This window comes from Bathycoccus prasinos (genome assembly GCF_002220235.1).
Source record: "Bathycoccus prasinos genomic : Chromosome_3".
NCBI lineage: Eukaryota > Viridiplantae > Chlorophyta > Mamiellophyceae > Mamiellales > Bathycoccaceae > Bathycoccus > Bathycoccus prasinos.
In genome coordinates, this window is record NC_024006.1 from 848,432 (window position 1) to 860,404 (window position 11,973).

Consider the following 11,973-nt stretch of genomic DNA (forward strand, 5'->3'; position numbering starts at 1 on the left):
CACAGGCGACAGGAGGAGGGCAGGAGATGGTTGGAAAAAAAAGTTGCCTTTTAAAAAAATTGCGCTTGTATTAGTAATTGAGAGGAGATGAAGAAGCGAGGAGGAGGAGGAGGCTTCGGGAGCAAGCAACCGGCTCTGACGATGGTTGAGAACATCCCGTTGGTTTCTTTTCCCGCGTCATCGTCATCATCGAACGAAGATGATGAAACAGAAGTTGAAGAAAAACGATTGGCTGATGGACCATCATCGATGATGAATCCAACGACAAGAACAACAGTTACGAGAAGACTACAACAGATCATTCGGTTACACGTGAGAGGAATGACGTGTTCAGCGTGTTCTGGAACCGTCGAAGGTGTTTTGAGTTCTATACACGGGGTCGAGAAAGCGGCGGTGAGTTTAACAACCGGACGAGCCGTCGTTGAGTTCGCGAGTTCACTCAAACAAAATATCTCCGACTTTGAGGCGCTTTTAGTGTCCTCCTTAGAAGACGTCGGTTTTGAAGCCGAAGTAGAGAAAGAGACGTCGATCGCGAACATATTTCTATCCGTAGAGGGAATGACTTGTTCGGCGTGCACGTCGGCAGTTGAACACGCCTTGAACGATACGCCGGGCGTCTTGAGCGCTTCGGTCGCGTTGTTGCCTCGAGGGTCGGCAAAAGTTTCTTTCGATTCAACCGCGACTGGACCGAGAACGATTATAAGTGCCGTCGAAGATTGTGGGTTTGAGTGTAATTTGTTATTCGTCGGCGATGGTAAAGAAGGCGGGTCGAAGAAGCGGAAATCGGAAGCCGAGGAGTACTGGTCTTTGTTGATTTCGGCGTTGATGTATACGGTGCCCATAATTTTAATCAACATTGCGTTTACTCACGCCGATTTGCTTAAAAATTTCATCAAGACGCAGATTCTCGACGTGAAAATATCGACGTACATGCAGTGGGCCTTAGCGACTCCCGTGCAATTCGTCGTTGGACGACGGTTTTATACCGGAGCGTACAAATCGCTCCGACACGGCAGCGCAAACATGGACGTGTTAGTCGCCATGGCGACAAATGTGGCGTATTTTGCCTCGGTGTTTACGATATTTCATTGCATTACGATTGGGCACAACTACGGGAAAACGTTTTTCGATACGAGCTCGATGCTCATTACGTTTATTTTGCTCGGAAAGTATTTAGAGTCCTCGGCGAAGAAGAAAACTTCAGATGCGGTTACTAAACTACTCCAACTCGTGCCTTCGGAAACTATCTTATTGACTTTGAACAAAGATGGAACGTCGTACTCCGAGAAAGTCATTTCTGCAACGTTAATCCACAGGGGCGATATATTGAAAGTAATGCCTGGAGCTCGCATCGCCGCAGATGGCGTTTTATTAGATTCCGAGTTGGCCTACGTGGACGAGTCGATGTTATCGGGAGAAAGCATGCCGATAAAGAAATGCGGAAAAGATACCATCACTGGAGGTACGCTCAACGCAGGAGCGGCGTTTCTCATGCGCGCGGATAAGATCGGCTCAGAGACGTCGTTGTTTCAAATCGTAACGCTCGTTGAAAACGCACAGCTTGCAAAAGCACCGATTCAAGCGGCGGCGGATTCCATCTCGAATGTCTTTGTTCCGTTCGTGATCATCGTGTCCGCTTTCACGTTCTTTATGTGGTATTACGCTGGCGCGCAAAATAAATACCCAGAAAGCTGGCTTCCCGAAAACGAATCAAGATTTATCTTTGCCATGCTCTTTGGTATCTCTGTCCTCGTGACTGCGTGCCCGTGCGCTTTAGGGCTAGCAACACCGACCGCGGTAATGGTTGGCACTGGCGTCGGTGCAAGTAACGGTATTTTGATCAAAGGTGCAGACGGTTTGGAACGCGCGGCAAAAGTGAACAAAGTGTTGTTCGATAAAACCGGAACGCTCACGCAAGGCAAGCCGAAAGTCTTGGAGTTGAGAGTCTTTAGTAGTACTTATTCGCAACAACAACTTGCTGAAATAGTGGCCGTTGCAGAGAAAGATAGCGAACACCCGCTTGCGCATTCGTTCGTGAAGTATGCGGATGAAACGACAAAAAGCAACGACGAACCAAATAAAGATAAAGTTATCTCGTCGCAAGTTATTCCAGGAGAAGGTTTAAGGTGTGTCATGGAAAGTGGAATTTCTGTGCACATAGGAAACGAAAAGCTCGTCGGTGGTGCCGAGAACATACCTCACGAAGCGCGGAAATTCGCAGGGGAACACCAAAGCGAGGCGCATACGGTCGTTTTCGTCTCGATTAACAACGCCGTGGAAGGTGTTTTTGCAGTTTCAGATCCAATCAAACCCGAAGCGGCTGGTGTTGTTGCCATGCTAGCTAGAATGCACATAGAATGCGCGATTGTCACCGGAGATAACATCGAAACCGCGAAAGCAATCGCGAGCGAATGCGGCATTCAGAACGTTTACGCTCGAATGTCCCCGAAAGATAAGGCCGAAAAGATTGCCGAAATGAAGAATACCAATCCTGACGCTGTCATAGCAATGGTTGGAGATGGTATCAATGATGCTCCAGCGTTAGCTTCGGCGGATGTTGGAATAGCGATAGGTTGCGGCACAGAAGTTGCCATTGAGGCGGCTGATTTTGTATTGATGAAGAGCGATTTAGAAGATGTCGCGGTGAGTTTGGATATTGCTCGAGAAACGTTTCGAAAAATAAAAATGAATTACATCTGGGCCCTGGGATATAACATCATCGCCATTCCATGGGCCGCTGGTGCTTTCTATTCGAGAACTATGTTTCAATTACCGCCGTGGGCAGCCGCCGCGTTGATGGCGTTGAGTTCAGTTTCAGTCGTGTATTCGAGTTTGAGTTTGCGAAGTTACAAGCGCCCAATCGCGACGTCTCTGAGTGCGATCCGAATTAGCGGCAAAAGTATCGAGCTAGATTCAATCTCTTCCGACTATCAGTAGTTATATATTTCTGTGCAAGTTAATGATTTTTGTGTATGTATTTAGAGCGATATTTAGAGATTATAGTGGTAGTGTATGCAAGCAGTTAGTACTCGTATATTTATATTTTATTCTTCTTCTTCCCTACTTTTTGTTTCAAATCAAGCAAGCCAGGAGGAGGGGTGATTTCAATCAGCCCTTGGTCGACATCTACAACAGGCACGATATCTTTCACGAACGGTATATACACGTAATACTCCACGACGTCGATTTCGACTTCTCCGTTTTTATTCGTCTTCGTTTCCATCTCTGGTTGCATGAGCACCTTCATCAAATCCTTCTCGCCGGCGCCGCGATATATGTCTTCAACCACACCTACAACTTCCCTCTCGCCTTCGTGCATAATCACCGTTAAACCCTCCAAGTCTTGGCAGTAGAACGCATCCTCTTCCTCGATTTCCGCTCGACTTTCTGCCCCGATGTATATGCGTCTTCCAATCATCGCCTCCGCCGTTGTGCGGTCCGAGCATCCTTTAAACTTTACAATCGGTTCTGTTCTTCCTTTACTCGTCACCCATCGTCCGTTGGCGATGCGCATGAACTTCCCCTCCGCTATGGGTCGATCGTATCCGTCGTTTTTCGACGATCTTCCTTGCGCAACATTTTCCACGTACAACTCCACCCCCGGGTTCATAAAACGTTCCTCGATAAAGTCCGTCAGAGGTAAAACTCTGACTTCGCCTTTCAAACCGTGCGCGGCGACGACGGCGCCGACTTGGATTAACGCACCCCTCGCGTCTGCGATTTCCTCGTTAATCTTTTGAGAGATTTCTTCAGCCATGGTTTCTTTGATATCTTCTGAAGATGTTCCCAAGCTGTTCATCAAAAGTGTTCTCTCTCGCGTTTGTTTTTTCCTCCTCCCGTTTCTCGTCGTCTGAATCGTCGTCGTCGTTTTCAAAGTGGGTGGTGGTGGTGATGAAAACGAAGACGAGGACGCGAAGCGATTGGAGTGCGCTCTCTGTTCACACATTGGTCGAAAACAGACGGCGAAAGATTGCATCATCGTGTCGTGTGCACTCTGCGGGTTTGTGTGTAACGCTGAATGCCAAGAACGTGCGGGGGTGGCGGCGAAAGCGAAAAGTGACGTTTTGAGACCAAAATTCTGCATTACACATCACTCGCAAAAGCGGATATTCACTGATGATAAATCATCATCGACGATGACTTATAGACGATGATGATGTCGATGGCTACTGGAGGAGGAAGAGAAAGAGACGTCGAGAAGAAGACAAAGAAGAAGAAGACAAAGAAGACAAAGAAGCACAAAGAAGAAGACGAAGAAGAAACGATGCTTTCGGAGGAACTTTCCGGAACTGTCGTGTTACTCCACGCGAAGAAGAAGAAGTCGACGACATCCAAAGAACCTCCACCTCTTCCGGAAAAGAAACTCTCGAAATCGCAAAAGCGGAAACTTTTGAAGGTGGAAGAGGACAAGAGGAAACGCGCGGGAAGGGAAGCCGTGCTCGAGTCGTTGAAGAAAAACACTCTCAAAGAGGAGGAGATGTATTACTTTGAGAAGTCCTCGACGCTTGGAAACAAAGAGACGAGGAAAGAGAAACTGACGAAACAAATGAAAGCAGAGCGAATGGGGATATCGAGTTATTTACCCGGGCAGAGAGAAGAGCAGGAGAGATTGGCGAAACGGGCGAAAACTGCCAACGAGAAAGACGCGGCGGAGTCTTCCGAGGAAGAGGAGGACGAGGCGCGAGAGGAAGACCGCGCAAAAGCGAAGGAAGAAGAAGAGCCATCGAAGGAGTTAACTGAACAAGAAAAGGTAGATTTAGAAGCACTAGGTGATGTGGACATCATCGAACGGTCTAAGATTGGCGTACAAACGCTCGATGGAGCCACGCGAGCGTTAGTTTCAGCTTTGAGAGAAAAATACAAGCTGAAAGAAGACGCCGCCGACGAACTTGCACTGCAACCGCAGCAGAAATCAGAATATCACGAAGTCTTCTTCGGCAGCGCGTACGCCGTTCCCGTAGAAAGAGATGAAAAAATACAAGAAGGACGCCTTCAGTTGCCCATTTTAGGCGAAGAGCACGAGATTATGAACGCGATTAATACAAATCCAATAAGTGTGATTTGCGGACAAACCGGATGCGGTAAAACGACACAGGTTCCGCAATTCCTATACGAAGCCGGGTATGGAGATCCAGGTTGTGTGGACCATCCGGGAGCCGTATGCGTGACACAACCGAGACGAGTAGCCGTGACGTCGACAGCGAAAAGAATAGCCGAAGAATTGAACGTGAAATTAGGAGGTGATGTCGGGTACCAAGTCCGTCACGATAAACGCGTCGGCGATACGCCTCGGATTAAATTCTGTACCGATGGTATTTTACTTCGAGAAATTCAAGCAGATTTGTTGTTGCGCAAGTATTCAGTCGTCATAGTCGACGAAGCGCACGAGAGATCGGTAAACACGGATATTTTGCTGGGTTTACTGTCGAGAATTGTGCCTTTACGGGCGGCTCTGACGAAAGAGAAGAATAATAAAAACGTCATCACGCCTTTACGTCTTGTCGTCATGTCTGCGACTCTGCGCGTCGAAGAGTTTGTGAAGAATAAAAAATTGTGTCCAATACCACCGGTTGTTATGAACGTTGCGGCGAGACAGTTTCCCGTGACGATACATTTCTCGCGAAGAACGGAAATGGTAGATTACGTCTCCGAAGCGTTGCGTAAAACGCTCGCGATTCACCGCAAACTACCTCCGGGAGATGTTCTCGTGTTTTTGACCGGTCAGAAAGAAGTCGAAGACTTTTGCAAACGGTTAAGAGGGAATTATCCCTTGAAGAAAAAAGTAAAGAAGAAGAAGAAACAGACGGCACATAGGATAACGTCGGAGCAAGGAGACGAGGACAACGACAATCAGGATGATGATGATGGTGAAGAGGAAGAGGAAGAGGAAGAGGAAGAAGAAGAAGAAGAAGAAGAGGAGGAAGAAGAGGACGATGCGATAGGTGATGCGTATGATGTAGATGCCGCCGATGCTGCTGGAGAAGTTTTGAATGATTTCAACGAAGACACGTTCAAAGATGACTTTGACGACGACGACGATGACCGCTCAGATATTTCCGAGGAAGATGAAGTTGTCGTAATGGGCGACGCGCTGACCGAAGAAGAGACAAAAATAGCCGAGGCAGATTGGGCACGAAAATACGCACCGACTGCCAACTTCAAAGTCATCACTGATGATAATACCGATGGCAAAAAGAAAGAAGAAGGAGGTACTGATGAGAGTAACAATCGTGAAAATGACGATGATGGTCCTGGGCCGTTGAACGTTTTACCTTTGTATGCCATGCTTCCGCCTCAAGCGCAAGCGCGCGTGTTTGCGAAAACACCAAAAGGGTATAAAAGAAACGTCATAGTATCCACAAACGTAGCCGAAACATCGCTTACAATCCCTGGAGTTCGATATGTCGTCGATGCTGGACGTCAAAAGGAGAGAAAGTACGAAAAAACTTCTGGCATGTCTCGATTCGAAGTTGGATGGATTTCAAAAGCATCGGCTGAACAGCGCGCTGGTCGTGCTGGAAGAACTGCGCCTGGACACTGCTATCGCCTGTTTTCGTCTTCGCACTACGTAAACGATTTGAACGAGTTTGCTGCCCCGGCAATAACGACTGCACCGGTCGATGGAGTCGTTTTGAGCATGCGCTATTTAGGCATCGACAAAGTGTTGAATTTCCCATTCATCACGCCGCCGGATTTCGAGCAAGTTCGACTGGCTACGCGTACTCTGGAAATTCTAGGAGCAACTAACCAAATAGGCGAGCTTTCGGATATTGGTCGAAGAATGGCACAAATTCCAGTCAGTCCGAGACAAGCAAGAATGCTAATAGCCGCTTCTGTATCGGGCGTAAAAAACTGTTTGATTTACGCGATAGCGGTGTGCGCCGGTCTCGGTATGGATTCACCGTTTTTAAAACACGTCGAAGCAAACGATAGCGAAGATAGAAACGATAGAAACGACGACGACGACGAAGAAAAGGAGATGAAAGAAGGGAAAAAATCGAACGCGCCGCCGCCGCACGTCAAGTTTCATCACGTGAACTCAGACGCCTTGACAGTTGCGCAGTGCTTGTTGGCGTACAACCAGTTTGTAGAGGCAAATGGTCCATCGAAAGCGCACGTGTTTTGCCAAGAAAATCGTTTGCATGAACGCACTATGCGTGAAATGTCAGATTTACGCAAACAGTTGTTCCGGGTATTATCTCGAATAGGTTTGATTGAAGAGGATGAAGTCGCTGAGAAAGTCAGTGTTAGCAAGATTGTTATTAAACCGAATTCGGATTTAGATAAAGCGCTACGAAAGGCTTTGTGTTGCGGATGGATCGATCAAGTCGCTCGACGTTCGAAACAGAAAGAGCTCGAACAGTATGCTCGAGATGCAGAAATCAGAGGCGAAAATCTGGACTCGATGTCGCGAAGCACGAAAGCGTTGCGATACAAGCCGGCGTTTGATTCTTCGAGCAACGGTGGTCTCGATGACAACAGACCAGTTTTCTTGCACCCATCCTCCGCGTTGCACAAAACTGCGTCTGAGTTCATTGTCTACAACGACTTAATCCAAACGCAGAAGCGACCGTATGTGGTTGGTGCGACGACAGTTGAACCGAGTTGGTTGTTGCAAAGTGAGTGTTTATTAGAAGGCATGGATAGAGTATTAGACGACCCGATACCGAGATACGCGCCAAATCGCGATCAAGTCGTGTGTTGGGTAGCACCTCGGTTTGGACCGCACCTTTGGGAGTTACCTCTGAAAGCGATGAACGTGACTGAACTCGAGAAAGCAGTCGGTCCGTTTGCGACGGCGTTGCTTCTCGGAAATGTCTTCCAGTGTTTCGCGGAGATCAAAGACAAGTACGCGGCTAAGCCAATTCTGTGTTCGCGAATTGAAGGTAGAAGTCAACCGAGAGTTCAAAACTTACTGTACGAGTTGAAGAAAAAAGGCGTGTGCACAAAGGAAAAGTTGGCGCGAGAGTTGGCGCGAAACCGCGACTATTTGCGCAAAGAAATCAGCGCTTGGTTGAAAGCCGGTAAACAGCACACTCTAGATAACATTTGGGGGAGATGGAAATAGAATTATAACATAGTCCCCGTTAGAATTGCAAACGAATTGTGATAGTAGTATTATACATTATCAGTAGTGATTTGTTGTACGGCTTTATTAGTCTTCGAAGAAAATTGCTACTTTTATACTTTCCTCGTTCAAGAGGTATACTGATTTAGGAAGAAGAAAGGGGATACTAAAATTATGTGGTACTCTCTCTTGAATTTGAATTTTGAAAACGATAAGAAGGTGTTATGTGTGAATAATGATTAATCTTATATAGCGCAATGAGGCACTTTATTGTGTACTTATGGTGAAGATAAGAATCTTCAATTTGTTTGTTTGATGGTTGTTTCAAAGGCACAGCGTTAGTTAATAACTTACGCACGTTCACCTCTGATTCTTCTCGCCAATTGGACATCCTTCGGCATGATGGTGACTCTCTTGGCGTGGATCGCGCACAAGTTGGTGTCTTCGAACAAGCCAACCAAGTACGCTTCGGACGCTTCTTGCAAGGCCAAGACCGCGGAGGATTGGAATCGCAAGTCAGTCTTGAAATCTTGGGCGATTTCTCTGACCAAACGTTGGAACGGCAACTTTCTGATGAGCAATTCCGTGGACTTTTGGTACTTGCGGATTTCTCTCAACGCGACGGTACCCGGGCGGTATCTGTGCGGCTTCTTGACGCCACCAGTCGCCGGCGCAGATTTGCGCGCGGCCTTAGTCGCGAGTTGCTTTCTCGGGGCTTTGCCACCGGTGGATTTACGAGCAGTTTGTTTGGTACGAGCCATTGTGTTTGATTTATAATGAAGATTTCTTTTGTGTCAAACGATTCATTTGACTCTCGAAAACGGAAAAAAGGTTTGAAATCAAGATTTTACGTTTGGTACGACATCAGATGTATCACTGATTCATATTAATCGAAACTTCTTAAGAGGAAAGATATACTGAATATCTATCGAACAAGCCCAAGCGCGTTCAAATCCGTAAACAGTAACATACCTTTCAGCGCGCTTAATGTCGCCGATTATTTAAGGTCTTGCATTTTCGAGCAGTTGCGAAAAAAAAGGTGCACATTGTACACCATCATTTAGGGTTGTACATTCACAACAGTCGTTTGTATTCGATGCTCACGGAACTTGGAGAGCAAAAGAAAAGCTAAAAAGTTCTGATGCGATAGATATGGGGATGATAGATGGTTACGAGGAGTTATGTTGTATAATTATTTCTTTTAAAACGTGATACGCGTTCCAAGTGATAAGGGATCGAGGTTGTTCTTTTTGTTGTATTTTCTTGTCGTTGATTGAATTTCGTCTTCGTAGCTTTTTCACGCTCGACCTTCTCAAACGCTCGTTCGTGCGACTCGTTTCACTTCATATAGCAAAATTGAGAAGTAACCCCTGCAAAACAGGCCAAAAAACACAAAAACACACAAAGAAACGGACGAAAACGTCCGTTCAATCGTCATTAAAAACAAATAATACATATTCACAATGTCCGGCAGAGGTAAAGGTGGTAAAGGTTTAGGTAAAGGTGGCGCCAAAAGACACCGCAAGGTGTTGAGAGACAACATCCAAGGCATCACGAAGCCGGCGATCCGTCGTTTGGCAAGACGTGGTGGCGTCAAGAGAATCTCTGGTTTAATCTACGAAGAAACCAGAGGTGTCTTGAAGGTGTTCTTGGAAAACGTTATCCGTGATGCGGTTACGTACACCGAACACGCCAGAAGAAAGACGGTCACCGCCATGGATGTCGTCTACGCGTTGAAGAGACAAGGCAAGACCTTGTACGGCTTCGGCGGTTAAGCGTTGTCATTTGTATTCTTTCCGCTCTAAAATTCGGGAACAGTTCAAACAACGAAAAACAAAAATTGAAGATTCTTATCTTCACCATCCATACATCTCGTATAAGATACTCTCTAAACACACACGCACATGACGTACGCGCTTTCTTTGTTTTCTTTCATCTTCATCGCGTAATTATTATACAAAACAACCTTTTAATATTACGCGTATACTATTCTTCTAATACAAAAAAATTTCTAAGAATAACCAACAATAACAAAATCAGCGGTTCAGAAACTTTGGATTGTTCCAACTCAAGACGTCCGGATGTACGCTCTCTCGGACAACCTCCAATCGAAATTTCCATCGTTTACTCAGATTTGCATTCAAAGTCTTTTTATTCAGCTGGTACATGCTTTCCAACGTCGCGAACGTTTGCGCAAAGTGCGGCGAGTTTGGGAAAATACGCATTGAACTCCTGCAATGCATCAGTAAAAGTTTGAATAATTCGACGCCATCCGAGCTCTCATCGTCGCAATCTTTAACGTAGTCTAAAACAGCCTCTCTGGTGACGAATGCCTGCCAATGATCGTCTCGCATCAACGCTTTTCGCATGAATCTATACACTTGAATAGGCGTCAGCAGTTTTTGCGATAACGCAGCTTTGGCAAACTTATATCTCCGCGAATATTTCGTTCGACGCGATTCGTTCCATCGCAACAACTCGTCGTCTTCGGACGCGCTCGTATCGCTTTCATCGCTATCATGTGAATACTCGTCGTCGTCGGAAGAAAAGTCGTCGTCTTCTTCGTACATCGAGGAAGAGGATGAACTACTCTCTCCTTCCTCTTCGTCTTGGTCACTCTTGTGGTGATTTCGACGACGGTGTCTACGGTTTTTCCTGTGGCCATTCTGTATCATCAAGAGCGAGGCATCTATGCTTAGCTCGCCGGTATTTAAATCGAAGAGCTTTTCGAATCCAGTTTCGTTAGAACACGGCATGTAAAACCACCTCGGATCCGTCGGTGGTTTCGCCACGGTGGATATTTTCGCCGTCAGCGATACTTTCGCCTCGTCTTCGCATCGCAAGCAGTGGCATTCGAAACCAAACTGTTTCCTAAGAATACCTCGTCGAATATCTACGGGCACCCAAGTTAAAATCGGCCCCGCGTAGTTAATAGTCAACTCTTCCCCGGCGCGAATATCGCGCAAAGTATAAATCGAACATGCCTCGTCGACCGTGTTTGATACCGCGCAATTCGGATGACAGGAGTGATTAAAATGCTGAGAAACCGTATGCGTGCTCAAAAGTTTGTAATGCACGTAAGAGTTTCGCTTTTCGACGCCACCGAATTGCGTAGGTTTCAAAATATTTCGAACTTGGCCAATTGCGGTCTTCTCGATTTGCTTTTCTACTCTCTCCCACGTTTCGCTCGATATCGAGTACTCATCCTCGTCTTCGAGTTCACCTTCTTTTGCTTTACTACTAATATTATTATTATCACCATTTTTTGCCTTGGCTTGCTTCAGAAGTTTATTCCTTCTGTTTTCCTCTTCTTCTTTGCGCAAAAACGCGTTTCGCGCCTCAACCTCCAACGCTTTTTCCGTCAGACTCGCTTTCGCCGCCTTCAAACTCTCGTACTCTCCACTCACCTCTACTTTCACGTATTCTCTCACGAGCTCTGTAATCGCTGGCACGGTCGTTTTTGCGATAACTCCGACGCCTTTGTGCGACATTTTCTCTCCGATAAACCTCACGCTTTGTATCTTTGACCAGTTTGGTGTCTTTTTCACATTCTCTTTCAACTTCAGCTCGCTCTCGTCGTCCGGGGCTATTTTCCTCGCGTGTCGTCTCCGACTGTCCCTGCGCCTCTTTTCTTCTTGTTCGGAATCGTTATCATCCGAGAATAGCAGCGAGGTTTTCCTTTGCTTCGTAGTATTGGCACCATCGTCGCGTTGTTCATCATCATCGTCCTCTCCTCCTCCTCCCAAGGGTTCCCAGTTTCGTTCATTTCGCGTCGTCGTCGTTTCAACGCTCGTTCCACTCGCCATCTCTCGACGCTTCAACCTTGCGCTTCACTCTTTGCTCTCGTCGCCATTTTTTCACGTTGTTATTTTTATTATACGTATTCTTCTTTGATATTTTGCGAA

General features: G+C 46.5%; 6 protein-coding genes across 6 annotated transcripts; 3 read left to right on the forward strand and 3 right to left on the reverse strand.

Moving 5' to 3' along the window:
• Nucleotides 1-87: 87 nt before the first annotated feature.
• On the forward strand, nucleotides 88-2,937 carry Bathy03g04520 (predicted protein; the record flags this gene model as incomplete). Its single annotated transcript, XM_007514156.1, has 1 exon — nucleotides 88-2,937. One exon carries the CDS (start codon nucleotides 88-90, stop codon nucleotides 2,935-2,937), a length of 2,850 nt encoding a protein of 949 aa, XP_007514218.1.
• Nucleotides 2,938-3,037: 100 nt separating this feature from the next.
• Bathy03g04530 (predicted protein) lies at nucleotides 3,038-4,084 on the reverse strand (the record flags this gene model as incomplete). Its single annotated transcript, XM_007513906.1, has 1 exon — nucleotides 3,038-4,084. The coding sequence occupies one exon, from the start codon at nucleotides 4,082-4,084 to the stop codon at nucleotides 3,038-3,040; it is 1,047 nt and encodes a 348-aa protein (XP_007513968.1).
• A 78-nt stretch (nucleotides 4,085-4,162) lies between these two features.
• Nucleotides 4,163-8,068, forward strand: Bathy03g04540 (predicted protein; the record flags this gene model as incomplete). Its single annotated transcript, XM_007514167.1, has 1 exon — nucleotides 4,163-8,068. The coding sequence occupies one exon, from the start codon at nucleotides 4,163-4,165 to the stop codon at nucleotides 8,066-8,068; it is 3,906 nt and encodes a 1,301-aa protein (XP_007514229.1).
• A 350-nt stretch (nucleotides 8,069-8,418) lies between these two features.
• Bathy03g04550 (histone H3) lies at nucleotides 8,419-8,829 on the reverse strand (the record flags this gene model as incomplete). Its single annotated transcript, XM_007514260.1, has 1 exon — nucleotides 8,419-8,829. The coding sequence occupies one exon, from the start codon at nucleotides 8,827-8,829 to the stop codon at nucleotides 8,419-8,421; it is 411 nt and encodes a 136-aa protein (XP_007514322.1).
• Nucleotides 8,830-9,531: 702 nt separating this feature from the next.
• On the forward strand, nucleotides 9,532-9,843 carry Bathy03g04560 (histone H4; the record flags this gene model as incomplete). The annotated part of the gene is made up of 1 exon (XM_007514078.1): nucleotides 9,532-9,843. The coding sequence occupies one exon, from the start codon at nucleotides 9,532-9,534 to the stop codon at nucleotides 9,841-9,843; it is 312 nt and encodes a 103-aa protein (XP_007514140.1).
• Nucleotides 9,844-10,104: 261 nt separating this feature from the next.
• On the reverse strand, nucleotides 10,105-11,874 carry Bathy03g04570 (Predicted histone tail methylase containing SET domain (ISS); the record flags this gene model as incomplete). The annotated part of the gene is made up of 1 exon (XM_007513977.1): nucleotides 10,105-11,874. One exon carries the CDS (start codon nucleotides 11,872-11,874, stop codon nucleotides 10,105-10,107), a length of 1,770 nt encoding a protein of 589 aa, XP_007514039.1.
• Nucleotides 11,875-11,973: the final 99 nt, after the last annotated feature.